At 40.9% G+C, this 14,806-nt stretch overlaps 1 protein-coding gene across 2 annotated transcripts in view; it reads right to left on the reverse strand.

The window, feature by feature from the left end:
* Window positions 1-14,806, reverse strand: part of cacna1ab (calcium channel, voltage-dependent, P/Q type, alpha 1A subunit, b) — a 332,264-nt gene that overhangs the window by 71,331 nt on the left and 246,127 nt on the right. For both annotated transcript variants that reach the window (XM_041785844.1, XM_041785845.1), the window contains exons 30-34: window positions 13,143-13,280; window positions 9,843-10,044; window positions 9,578-9,742; window positions 9,332-9,442; window positions 9,038-9,121 (exon numbers count right to left, since the gene is read on the reverse strand). In XM_041785844.1, the coding sequence (XP_041641778.1) occupies window positions 9,038-9,121; window positions 9,332-9,442; window positions 9,578-9,742; window positions 9,843-10,044; window positions 13,143-13,280 (700 nt within the window). The remainder of the gene's footprint in view (window positions 1-9,037; window positions 9,122-9,331; window positions 9,443-9,577; window positions 9,743-9,842; window positions 10,045-13,142; window positions 13,281-14,806) is intronic.

A 14,806-nucleotide genomic window follows, 5' to 3' on the forward strand; every position in this document is an offset into this window, starting at 1 on the left:
AGCAGCAAACTTTTTAAAAATTAAAAAAGAACTGGTCCACATGCAGACCAGTGGACGTCAGCATCGCCAAGCAGAAAATAAAGCTATTGTACATTCACTTAATTAGATGTACTGAGTGTTTGGTTTCATTTGATCAAATGCCTTTACTTAGATGGATTATATAAGTATTTTTGTGTTGATGTGGTAAAATGTTGGAAGCTGTCATGCAACCAGAGGCCACTAGTAGGGTTGTAGCTATGGGTAACTGGTGCTCCCATAATGCCTTATTTCTAGGGATGTCCACCACTAGCTACTGGAATGATCCTCCTTATCAGCATCAAAAACTCATAATTCTGCCTGAGACTTAAAGCCATACCACAGTGGTGCAAATGACCATACCACCCTAAGGCCAAATGCTATACTGCCATGAGGCTTACAGCCACACAACTTTGAGGCTTGAGGCTATACCAACCTGAGGCTGAAGGCCATACCACCCTGAGGCTTATGACAATACTAAACCAAAAGGCATATAGCCATACAACCCTGAGGCTTAAGGCCATACCACCCTGAGGCTTATAGCCATACCACCCTGAGGGTGATAGCCATATCAAACTGAGGCTTATAGCCATACCACCCTGAGGGTGATAGCCATACCACTCTGAGGCTTATAGCCATACCACTCTGAGGCTTGCAGCCATACCACCCTGAGGCTTGAAGCCACACCACCTTGAGGCTTAAGGCCACACCACCCTGAGGCTTGCAGCCATACCACCCCGAGGTTTGCAGCCACACCACCTTGAGGCTTGCAGCCATACCACCCTGAGGCTTGAAGCCACACCACCTTGAGTCTTAAGGCCATACCACCCTGAGGCTTAAGGTCACACCACCCTGAGGCTTAAGGCCATACCACCCTGAGGCTTAAGGCCATACCACCCTGAGGCTTGTGGCCATACAACCCTGAGGCTTGAAGCCACACCACCTTGAGTCTTAAGGCTATACCACCCTGAGGCTTAAGGCCATACCACCCTGAGGCTTGTGGCCATACCACCCTGAGGCTTAAGGCCATACCACCCTGAGGCTTGTGGCCATACAACCCTGAGACTTTCAGCCATACCACCCTGAGTCTTAAGGCAATGCCATCCTGAGGCTTACAGCCACACCACCCTGAGACCTAAAGTCATGCTACCTTGAGGCTTAGGGCAATATCACTCTGAGACTAGCAGCCATACCACACTGAGACTTGCAGCCATACCACCCTGAGCCATGCAGCCATACCACCCTGAGACTTGCAGCCACTACCACTCTGAGGCTTATAGTCCTTCCCCTTCAAGGCATAATGTTAAAACACCCTGCGACCTAAGGCACTACAACTTTGAGACTTATGGCTATACCACCCTGAGGCTTGATGTATTTGGGCTATGTCATAGTTAAAACTGGCATACAGCTAAACAATACATAACCACATTTAGGGAATGCAGATATTTACCTGCAAGAGTGACAAAAAGCTAGCGGCTCTAGCATCAGGCAAATGGCCAAACTAAATTATGTCCTGTACCCACAGAAGTTTTTGAATATTTTTTGTTTAACCCTCTTTTTCTGAGTGATTTCTTACCTTGAGACTTGTGGTTTTTCTGAATTTAATCTCTTGTTAATAAAGTGAAATACGCTGGCTAGGAACATCCCTAGATTTCTAATATTTTACAGTAGCAGTGTTTTACAGCAGTTATTCTTTTTGCTATGATTTCAGGTACAAAAGTAAAAGGATCATCATCCAGTAAGCACATGCACTGAGATCATAGGTTAAGAGAGGTCGAGGGTAAGGGGATGGTCAGGGTTCAGGAATGGGTTTGGGGTACACATGACCAATGAGGATGCAGCAGAGAGCTTCGAGAGATAAATTACAAACCAACCAGATTCTACATGTTTGAAGATGTAGAAAGATGAATGAGGAGGGAGTTTTTTTTAGATATTTTGGTTGTGAGTGAAACACATTTTTTCGGGGTGGGGGGGGGTTGGTCGTGTGTTTTATTGGGCAGGGGCATGGGGCGAAACGCACACCATCACCATCATTATCATCATCATCATCATAGCACCACCACCACATGTCATGGCGCAGCACGGATGGAGAACACGATGAAGGATTTCATAGTGCATTTTGATTGGATGGATTTTATCAGAGGAGGAAGGGAGTGGGTGTAGGGCGCCAACAAAGTAGAGAGGTTTAAAGAAAGCATGTAAAGAGATAGAAGAGGAAGACGGAATCATTATGGGTGTCATTTAAAAGGCAGTGAAGTCAAACAGCAACAACACACAGAGGGTCAGCCCTTCTCTGACGCCAGCACTACCGCAAACCAGGAAAAAGCAGTCTGTGTATTTTACTTTAAACATGGAATAATTTCAGATTTCTAAATCATTCCTCTCAATGACTTATTCTTCTCAGCCATGGGAGTTAAACATGCAGTAGGTGTATTCTAACTCCAGGAGGTTATCAATCAAAACAATAACAAAAGATGATGTTGGGGTAGGGATCCAGTACCAATGTGGCACCGGTGCCAACATGTCCGATACCTAATGAGCCAAATCAAAACAAAGATTTTGGCGCTTCATTTCGATACTTGCAACCCAAACATGATCCCCTAACAGTCAAAATGAAATGCACAAGTTAGACTCTTTGCAGATGATGTCATGCCTTAGGAGATAACTTCAGCCTCTTGGCTCACCACTAGACTCCTAAAGGCTTGTCTCCCTTCTTCTGGCTTGATGACGCTAGGAGTTCTGCAGGACTGAGTCATTTTTGCTACTGACTGCACTGTAAGAAAAAATTAGTTGAGCTTACTTAAAAAAATTATGGAAAGTCGTTGCCTCAAAAATAACAAGTAGACTACACTTGACTTTTGTGAGTTAAAAAAACGTGTTTGTTAGTAGTGTGCAGTACTTGTTCTACTTGAACTATTTAAGTATTCACTACTAGTTTAAAATCAATTATTTTAAGTTTTCACAACTGAGATTCAAATGTTAGTTTAAGTTCGCAGGACTAAGCCTAAATCATCTACTTTGAGTGTGCAATACTTAACATTTTTAGTGCATTGTAAACACTGATAAGTTAATAGCACTCAAAATATCTTACATAACTGATTACCTTAGAACATCAGCCAGTACAAAAGTTTTGTAAGTCATCATTTCACCTAAGGTGGACTATCTTGGACCACCATTTGCAACAATGGCTGTTGGTGACCCACATTATCAATGACAGTGTGCCATACAACTTTCACTGATGCTGACAACAGTACCCCCTATGGGTGGGACATCTTTAATTGAGACAGCAACTTCACTTGTGGTGCATTTTATTTATTTATCTTATTTCACCTTTTTTTTAACCAGGAGAAAACCTCATTGAGATTAAAAATCTCTTTTTCAAAGGTTTCCTGGCAAAGACAGCTGCAGCAAACAGAGTGCATAAAGGTTTAGTGCCCAGAGGCATTCTGGGAAAACTGCAGATTTGCCACAACTCAAATAATATGGGTTATAACAAAAAATACTTAAATTGTTTGAGTACTGTTCACTTAAAACTGAAAAAAGTTCTATAAGCTCATAAAAATAGAGTTCAAATCACTGTTTTGGATTTTTAAGTTAGCACAACTTAATTATACCCCCTTTTTACTTAATTTTTTAAAACTAAGTAACCTTAAGTAAATCAAGCCCTTTTGCTGTTATGGCCAAGAAGTACAATTAACTTGTTTATAATAAGTATTTAGAACAGGTTAAGAAGAACTGAGTAATTTCATCTCAATGTTTATGAGTAAAATGGATGTTGCTTTTTACAGTGTGTGTCAACGCCAGGTAAATTGGTTAAACTGTAGAAAAATAACTTTTCCATATAGTGTGGTGACCACAGCCAATGTATGAAGACATTTTTTTCAGAGGACAAAAGGAGCTCATGGGTCCATTTAGAGCAGGGGTGTCCAAACTACTGCCTGGGGCCAAACATGGCCCACGGCCCATTTTTGATCGGCCCCCAAAAATTCTTTAAATTGCATTAAATATGGCCCTCAATAGAGCGTAAAGCTTGTGCTACACTGTATTATTCTTAGTTTCAGCACAAGGCAGTGTGACCATCCTTATACTGTAAACAAACATTTTGACAAGTACTTACAGCTTCTTTCCAGGACTAAACTGAGACAACAATATAAATAGTAAAAAATATTGGCAACCAAAAATTAAGATATCTTGATTTATAATGGCCTAATGGATTACAGCAGCAAATAGCAGCACCAATGATGTTCCGGGGTGGAGCCAGAGCTGACTAGAGCCCCCTGAAATCTGATTGGCCTCCCCAAAATCCTTAAATTGATTGGTCATCTGCCTTGTCAGCCATCAACTAGCCATTTAAGCATACCCGATTACTGAACATATCTTAACCAACATTAGATTGGTTTTACTAACTTTAACCCTTTACCAACTGAGACGGTGCCGGTGCTGTGTTTTATATGTCTAGAGTATTATTACTGTAACTCTGTCAAAGTTTGTCAGATCAGAAAAATTCCAACGGCGTTGGAAAGCTGAGAATTGTGGTTCCTTACAGTACTCGTGACGTGACGTGAGCATTCATAGCAAAACACCATAGCAAAACACCAGAAAAACATGAGACCGCTACACGGATTCTCAACACTGTAACTCCTCGAAAGTTTGCTCAATCTAAAAAATTCCAACACTGACAGAGAGCTGAGAATCTGTGTTTTCTGGTAATATATGATGTATGGTATATACACTGCTTAACAAATTCATTAGACCACCTGTCATATTTGTCTCAGAGACCATCCAGCATCATGAAGTGCTTTGCGGACTCTTTCATTTTCAGTGAGCTCTCAGCGTTTATCATTTTTAACAGGAATGAGGAATTTCAAACTGAATTTAGTCAAATTTGAGCCGGCTCACAGGGGTTCTCTGAGAAGTCAGAAAGGAACCAAATGTAACATTCAACCACTAAAACTCATTTTTTTTTTGGTCAGGAATGCAAGTAAATACCTATAATTTGACATATTAATTAAGAAATATTAATGTGCTTTACTATTTTTTCAGTTTATTTTTGTAAATCAGTAAATTTGAAAATTCATGGATAACAATAATAATTCTATTTTAGCATTAAAAATATCATTTGTGTTAAAGAGCTTCTACATATTGGTGTATTAACCATTGCAGAAACATAAAAAATGATTTTGGTAATTACCAATGCTGTTAATTTAGGGCAGCTGTAGCATAAACTTTACTTTGGGTGGTAGTCTAATAAATTTGTTAAGCACTGTATATAAGAGTGGCCCCACCCTCCATAAATATTTCTGTATGTGGCCCCAATGGAAAAAGTTTGGACACCCCTAATTTAGAGCTTTCATTCCCATTCATTTCCAATGGCAGTTCCTTACTTCCTGCCCTCCATCTGGCATCCGAGCATCATAAGGACAACATGGTTGCAAACAACCTTGTGGAATTATACCTACACTCATTTTATTTTAGTAGAGCATGAACATCTTTTTCATTTGCTGTCCTAGACAATGGGATGATCAGTTCACGATGAGAACAGACAGCTCTGATGGCTAGGAAGACATCTTTCATCGGCTGTTTTCGAATTCGCCTACTATACTAGCAGTGCGTACTGATTTACCCAAAAAGTAGTATGTGGTATGTGAACAAATGCAAAAATTGCAGTATCCCCAAAACACCCGGATGACGTACTGATTTGAGAAAATTTCACAGTATGCATCAGACTAGTCTGCTTTGCCTACTGTTACCCACAATGCAAAGCGCTGGGGTCAGAGTTTGTAATGGCGGAGAGCGGTGAAACTTTCACTGGAGCATAAATGGATGGAAAACAGTAGCGTCGTTTGCAATTAACCAGGGTATGACGTACTTCTATATACTGGAAACCAACTAAACTGGGCCAAGCATACTACACAGTAACGTCCGACTGGCAGTTATACTGCATACTACTGTCGAAAGCAGTACGCAGTGTGCAATATATACTGCATACTGCGTTAGGCAGGAGTATGCAGTAGGCCAATTCGAAAACGGCTGAAGTCTGTTCAGCAGTATAGCGACTGCTGATCTAGTCAGTGTGACTGAGAGGAAGAATTCAGTAACACGCCGGGAGATGGGGTGAGTTTAGGAGGGACTCCTGGCTGTAAAGAAGACAGAACAGTGAAATGATTTAAAGATGCTGGACTTCAGAGAGGGGCTGATTTTCCTGTTGAATTTAACACATGTTCACTTTTATATCTATAATCATAAAACACATAGACATGCTGACATACACGGAACAATCACAGTCAACAGTAAGGTCAATATGAAAGCAATTACACTCAACATCATATTCTGTCTTTCAAGTAAATCTCCATTCATATTAAACTCTTATACAGGGAGGTCTAAATAAAAGTAGGCCATGGACTTTATAAGTATTTAGATTTTAGTGTTATAGGATTGTTACACACCAGTAAAAGTCTGAATAACTGGGCTCTCTGTAGGGCTGGGCAACGTATCAAATTCACAGTATTAGCTGGAAAAGTCAACTGGACCATATCATTAAGCCTTATCAGGTTCATAGTGGATAACAATAGAGCAGAAAACAAGGATTCTATACCTGTTTTTATGAGGGAAAGTCCCAATGTTTTCACACTGGAGAGTCCTAAAAGACCCTTAGTGAAAATGGTAACCATGGTCAAATATCTACAATAAAAGGCTGCTACTCCTAAATGCTTCAACATACAGATTTCATCCTGCTCTCTATGGAAAGGTGACACTAAGAGGAATCCTGGTGACACTAAGAGGAATCCTGTCCATAGTCTAGAATAACTATTACTGTGACTTACACAGAAATAGAGGAATAAAAATAATGCATTTGGAGACATTCTGCATTATCAATGAGCTTGAAAAACATGATAAAAGCAGCTGTTATGGTAGAGAAATAGAAGTATCAATTTAACATTTTCATATCATCCTACTCTCAGTTTTACATTGAGAGTGACATTATTAACAAATTGTATCATTTTCATGGTACTGCCAGTCCTTATATGACTGGAGGTGGAGACATCATAAGAGAGGCGGGACTTTTCTTCAACAAATACCCTCATTGGCTATGTAGGCAAGAGTAAGGAAGGTCCCAACTGGTCCAATGAGGTGTCAATCTAAAGCTTGTCTTTTTTCTAAATATTAATACTTAGAATTGTCTGAAAAAATGCATTATTACTCTAAATACAGTGGACTATAGAAAAGAACATGCCGCATTGAACTTATACAACATCCAGTGAATCCTTTTAGGATGTAACCCTGCTTTTGGACTTAATACCTCACTGAATTTAGAGTGTGGAGACTCTTCTTGATGTAGTAGGACTGTTTTTGATGGAATATCATGATCAGGAGAGCCTCTAACGGTGAGCTGGTCACTTTTATTATTGTTTGTAGTCTGACAAATGCATCAATTGTGGCTGCTGCCATGGTTTTATCTTGGAAAGGTTTGCATGGTCAGAATCTTGAGAACCAGAGCAGATGATGTATAACATGGTATACTAATAAATGGTTATAATGTAAATTAATTTATAGTTTTATAGTATTAGTATAGTATTAGCATTCATTTTTTAGACCATGCATTATTCACTGGGAAAATCAAATCATTCTAACCTTGCAAAGCAGATGGATTCGCCCATTTCCGTTCTTCTTACTGGCAAATCCATCTTGCAAAGCTCCCATCTGAACAGTTTGGGCCCGGTTAGAGAGTGACAGGACCAATCAGGAGTAAGAGGCTACTTTTGGGCGCGGCAGAGTCGTGACGTAAGCAAGCAGCAACAAGAGGCCGGTGCAATTATGGTGGAAGACATTAGTGTAGATGCTGCTAAAGCACCAGTTTCATCAGAACTTGACGACATTTCTTTTTTTAAAGAACAAAGAGCAGCATTGAGTTCTTTCCTTTTCAAAAATGAAAAAAGTCGTGTACTGACATGTGTCGAGTCGCCATGGTTCACGTTACGCTGTTCTCTATAGAGTTTACTCCTCAGTAGCGGCTATGTCACGTGTTTTGTTGCTCTGATTGGCCTGTAAAGACTTGACTGACAGAAGGTTCATCCAAACACCCTCAGAGTTTTTTTTTAAAGCCTCTGCCCTTTCCTACACGCTGTCTATGGAAGGTTTTCCAGATGAATGTGTGAAACGAATCCATTTAACATGGCAGGTTAGCATTATTCCTGATGTAGATAGAAAGGCCCAAGAAAATTACTTGAGATTTTCTGCAGTTTATTTGCATCACCCTTGTTGTGCACAGGCTTTTAGTCTTTCAATTAAAATATTTTTTAGTTTCAATTTATTTCAATCACTTTTAACCTTTATAGTTTTAGTCAACAAAACCTCAAAATCATTTATAGATTTATAGAAATGTAAAACACTCATATCAGTGCACTATCAATATTTAAATTGATGTAAAATGTGCTGATGAAAATACTGATTTAACTTTTATGCACAGTGGAGAAATGTCATGGATTTTGGACACTGTACTCTTGATTTATTGATAAAACTTAACTTACTTTTCCTCAGAGTTTCTATCATCGAAAATCTATCTTTATCTAATCTTAATGTCATTTTTGCTCATGAAAAAAGACAGGTGACAAACATTGTGAGTCGTAGTTTTCGTTGGCAAATCAACACTTGCTTGTTTGTTTTATTTTTTGTGTACATGTTGACATACAGCTGGCTGTTGATAAAGTGTATATGTTATAATTGCTCTTAGTTCTACGTGGATCTGATCTACAATTACTTTGTTTGTGTTGTTTTTTACATTGTTGAATATTAAGACAAACATGATTGCCATTCAGCTCAATAAATACTGACATATGATGTAATGGTTCATATTGCCCAGCCCTAGCCCTGTAATAAGCTTTATTATAGGGATCCTATAATAAAAACAGTGATGTTTTTACTTAAAAACAAGGCTGACTTTTCATTTTGTTTTGACCCATAACTATTTTCATCTGCAAGCAAAAAAAACATGTATTTTTCAATCAAACTCTTCATCACTTACCCCTAGTTCTGTCACTAAAATGTCAGTGATACTTCCAAGGACGGACACAAAATCAAAAACGTTCCAAGCGTCTTTGAAGTAATTCTGTAGAGAGACAGAAGAATAAAGAGAGCGGATCAGGTGACCGATCACACACCTGGCCACTGGTGGTGGTGTTAGCGTGGAGACTGAGGCTGATGGCGTGACTGCTGACATGCTCAGGGTTGTTCAGGGACAAGAAGAACATGCTCTAGATCCGTCTCCTGAAATAACCCGCCTCATAAATAAATAACAGGATGATGTTTCCGGCCTTACCAGAGGGCCGAAAGCGATGATCTTCAGGAGTGATTCCATGAAGAAGAAGGTGGTAAACACGATGTTGAGGTTCTTCAAGACTTCATCGTAGGTATGCGATGCACCGTAAAACTAGGGACACAGACACAAAGTCAGGAAAGTCCGTAAAAGAGCAGAAATAAAGGGCAATTACACAAACTAAACACACTAATGAACACAAACTGTTATTTAAGTTTTGTAGATTAGTAAAGGGAGACCGGCTGTTACCTTCATCATGAGGACGATAGTGTTGAGCGCGATTAGAGCCATAATGCTATACTCGAAGGGTGGAGACACAACAAACTGCCACATGCGATACTGGAAGCTAAGCTTATTCTTTGGCATGTGGCGGGTAAGAGGCCTGGCATTGATGGCAAAATCTATACAGGCCCTCTGTAGGGAAAAAGAAAGCATTGGAGAGGAGAAGATATGTAGTTTAATACTTTTATAGGAAGCTTTCAAAATAAATTCAAATGCTTGACTTCTGCTTCACCTCATTCTTTTCTAAGCTGTAGTCCTCCATCATTTTGTCTCCTTGTTCCTGGAAAGTGATGATGATGAGAGCCACAAAGATGTTTACAAAGAAGAAGGGAAAGACAACAAAGTACACCACGTAAAAGATTGACATTTCCATCCGATAGCCTGGGCTGGGGCCCTGATTCTCAAAGGTTGAGTCCACTGAGTGTTTTAGCACACTGCAAGAAGAACAGAGAAAAAGAGAAATATAAGCACAGACACAAATCTACCCCCCTTCCCCAGTGTCCTCTCTGATGCCCCTATCGTATATAAACATGATAAAGTGCCCTCTGGAGTGCCCTGCTAACTGGCAATAAGTAATTTAGTGTCCTCTAGGGTGCCTTTAAGTGGCCTAAACTTAATAAAGCACCCTCTAGGGTTCATCCCAGTGGACAAAACAAGATGAAGTGCCATCCAGGCTGCCCTTCTAGTGGCCTAAACTTGATGAAGTGCTCTCAAAGATGCCCTTCCGGGGGAATAGAAAGTAAGTGCCCTTCCAGTGGACACAACTTGATAAAGTCCTCTCTAGGGTGCCCCTTCATTGGCCTCACAGTGGACAAAACTCATCCAAGTGCCCACTGAGGTATCATCCAGTGGCCAAAACAAGATAAAGTGTACGCTCAAGTATATATGGGACAAGGACAATACTTGGAAAAGTGCCCTCTAGGTTGCACCTCCAGTAGCTTAACTTGACAAAGTTCCCTCTTGAGCAGCTTAAAGTGTCCTAAACCCAATAATCAACTAAAAGGTGCTCTCTAGGGTTGATTCCTGTGGACAAAACGTGATAAAGGTCCCTCCAGGTTGCCTTCCATTGGCTAAAACTTGATAATATACCCTCTTGGGTGCCATTCCACTGGTGAATACCTTATAAATGCCCTCTGGGGTACCTTCTAGTGGACAAAATTCAATCCAGTGCCTCTTTGGGAAGCCTTCCAGTGGCAGAAAAAAAAAAAAGTGTGTTCAATGTTGCCCTTTTGCTGGCTAAGACTCAATAAGGTGCCCCATTAGATGCCCTTCCAGTGGCCAAGACAGGATAAAGTGCCTTCATAGTTGCCCTTTTGCTGGCTACAGCTCAATAAATGCCCCCCTTTAAGATGCCCTTCCAGCTGCCCTAACCTGATAATGAACCCTCTGGGACTTCCCAGTGGCAAAAACCTGATAACAGGACCATATGGTTGCCCTCCAGTGGCCTAAACTTAATAAAGTGCCCACTAAGTTGCTTTCCAATGTCTAAAACTTGATAAGGTGCCCACTCCCATTTCTTCTTTTTGCATTTTGAAGCTCTACTTAGAACCTTCTTAAGATCCAATGGTGCAAAATGTCAATTGTTGCAAATTTTCAACTGGTCTTAAAGTTTTGATCAGGAGTGTATTATCAGGATTTTGCCACTGGGAAGCCCCAGAGGGTTCATTTTCAGGTTAGGGCAGCATCTTAGGGGGCACCTTATTGAGTTTAAGCCAGCAAAATGACAGCTATAAAGGCACTTTATCTTGTTTTGGCCATTGGAAGGCTTTCCAAAGAGGCACTTGATTGAATTTTGTCCACTAGAAGGTACTCCATAGGGCATTTATTGGATTTTGACCACTGGAATGGGACCCTAGAGGGCTCATTATCAATTTTAAGCCAAAGTCAGGGCACTCCAGAGGGCACCTTATCAAGTGTTAGACATTGGAAAGCAGCCGAGTTGGCACTTTATTAAGTTTAGGCCACTGGAAGGTAACCAAGAGGGCACTTTATTAAGTTTAGGCCACTGGAGGGCAACCATATGGTCCTGTTATCAGGTTTTTGCCACTGGGAAGCCCCAGAGGGTTCATTATCAGGTTAGGGCAGCTGGAAGGGCATCTTAAGGGGGGACTTTATTGAGCTGTAGCCAGCAAAAGGGCAGGCACTTTATCCTGTTTAGCCACTGGAAGGGTTTCTTAGAAGGCACTGGATTGAATTTTGTCCACTAGAAGGTACCCCAGAGGGCATTTATAAGGTATTCACCAGTGGAATGGCACCCCAGAGGGTATATTATCAAGTTTTAGCCAATGGAAGGCAACCTGGAGGGACCTTTATCACGTTTTGTCCACAGGAATCAACCCTAGAGAGCACCTTTTAGTTGATTATTGGGTTTAGGACACTTTAAGCTGCTCAAGAGGGAACTTTGTCAAGTTAAGCTACTGGAGGTGCAACCTAGAGGGCACTTTTCCAAGTATTGTCCACTCATATATACCTGAGAGTACACTTTATCTTGTTTTGGCCACTGGATGATACCTCAGTAGGCACTTGAATGAGTTTTGTCCACTGTGAGGCCAATGAAGGGGCACCCTAGAGGGGGACTGTGTCAAGCTGTGTCCCCTGGAAGGGCACTCACTTTCTATTCCCCACCGGAAAGGCATCTTTGAGAGCACTTCATCAAGTTTAGGCCACTAGAAATGCAGCCTGGATTGCACTTCATCTTGTTTTGTCCACTGGGATGAACCCTAGAGGGTGCTTTATTAAGTTTAGGCCACTTAAAGGCACCCTAGAGGACACTAAATGACTTATTGCCAGTCACTCCCATTTCTTCTTTTTGCATTTTGAAGCTCTACTTAGAACCTTCTTAAGATCCAATGGTGCAAAATGTGAATTCTTGCAATTTTTCAACTGGTCTTAAAATTTTGATCAGGAGTGTAAGAACATATGGTTGCCCTCCAGTGGCCTAAACTTAAAGTGCCCTCTAGGTTACCTTCCAGTGGCATAAACCTGATAAAGTTTCCTTCAGAATGCCCCCTAGAGTTGTCCCCAGAAGACATAATATGAAAAATGCCCTTCCCTTCCCCAACCAAGCTCCTCAAAACAAGCTATTTGCCACAATGCCAGATACTGTTTCAGAAGAGTGGTCATGGTCAAATGTGAAGCTGAGCAAGACCAAACTCAGACCCAAACACGGTCACTGGCATTCATCACAAGGCCAAAAAGAAGACTTCTACTGTGATACCAGCACCCTGAGTCCCCCCTTGTCTTATTCATTACAGAGCTCTAGTGGGTCTAATGACATTAAATCTTAACCAGGGTTTCTTCATTTTAACCATAAATGCATTACACCTTTTTTGTGAGCTGGTGCCCCTCCATAATCATCAGGTGCCCTTTTCACTGGTTTTAACCCTGGCCCTCAAACATCCTGAGAGTACCACTGAATTGAAATAGTTGAAAAAGCTCTAATTGGGACCGGGAATCAGTTAGCAGTTTCTAAAAGCAGAAATGGCTGTAACATAAAGACGCTCCTGCTGTGTGTCGGTGTCAGTCCACTCACTCTGGCCACCCCTCTCCTGTGGACACAGTGAAGAGGGTGAGCAGGGCCCAAGCCACGTTGTCGTAGTGGAAATCCCACTTCTTCCACTCCCGCTTCAGAGCTTTGACCTCATCTTTTTCATAGTCCAAGAACTCGCCCCTGTGGGGAACAAGCGGGGAGACGAATGTAAAACACAGAACCAGTCAACATAAAGAAATAAGTAGTAACTGGCAAGAGGATCTAGCAGCAGACCTCTACACTGGGGCGATGACGTATATTACCCCATCCAAAATTACAAGACTTGATAGATTTTTGATCTTTTTTGTTCATAAAGCTGTGCTGTTGTGTAAAATAGCCATGGCTGTGTCTGAAACCACACACTCATTCCCTACTCCCCATCCACTTTATAGTGAGCAGCATAAAGTGGACTACAGTCATGGATGAAAGTATTGGCACCCCTGAAATTTTTCCAGAAGATACACCATTTCTCCCAGAACTTGTTGCATTTACAAATGTTTTTGGTATACATGTGTTTATTTCCTTTATGTGCATTGGAGCAACACAAAAAAATCCAAAGAAAAAAGACAAAATTGACAGAATTTTACACAAAACTCAAAAAATGGGCTGGACAAAATGATTGGCACCCTTTTAAAACTGTGGGTAAATCATTTAATTTCAAGCATGTGATGCTCATTTAAACTCACCTGTGGCAGAAACAGGTGCTGGCAATCTAGAAATCACACCTGAAGCCAGTTAGAATGTCTAAAAGTTGACTCAACCTTTGTGTTGTGTGCCTGTGTGTGTCACACCAAGCATGGAGAAGAGAAAGAAGAGCCCAGAATTGTCTGAGGACTCAAGAAGCAAAATTGTGGAAAAATATGAACAATCTCAAGGTTTCAAGACCATCTCAAGGTCTACTGCCAGATGCCTCATAACTGGTTTCAAAAACATGTTGGGGAACAGACAAAGATTTCACAGTGAACAAATGGTTTTTTCACTGAAATAAAAGTAAGAGGAAATTTCCAGAAACGCCTCAAGGTGGCAGCATCTGCACAGCTGATACCATCTGGTTTGTTTCCCTTCTAGAAGAAGCTGGCACCAACACACTGTATGCATTTTTGGGGGGGGGGGATTCAAAGCAAAAATAGTGCTAGTAATGAATATCATAGTTAATGAGCTCATAGTGTAGTACTTAGAGAATACCTAGAGCCGTGCATGCAGGATTCTGTGCATGTATTTGCAGGAGTAGAGACCAGTCCTACTGCTCAGTGTGCAGCTAACTTCTTTTTTGCAGTAAGGACTCAGTTCATTAAAATTTGCACTCTATCCACACTATTCCAGGGGGTTGTCTGTAGCTACAAACGTAGGTGGAACTTCCAGTAGCGCACTGATAACAGCAAAAACACATTTCTTCCACTGACTTAGCCAACTGCGGTTGTTTTTAAAGGAGTAAATCTTCAGCTTTCCAAGTATTGCTTCATTTTTTTAAAGTCAGGCATCCAGCTTAATTGTTATAAGCTGAAGGTTATTATATTTTCTGTAGCAGCCAGCACTAACTAGACAAAGTTGAATATGTGTCTCTAACAACAGTGCTTTAACAGGCATTTCACTTTCTGAATGCATCAGAGATATGGTTCTTTAATATCAATGCAATATGAATTCTTAACCCATAAGGGCCCACTTTA

This window comes from Cheilinus undulatus, linkage group 4, assembly GCF_018320785.1.
Source record: "Cheilinus undulatus linkage group 4, ASM1832078v1, whole genome shotgun sequence".
NCBI lineage: Eukaryota > Metazoa > Chordata > Actinopteri > Labriformes > Labridae > Cheilinus > Cheilinus undulatus.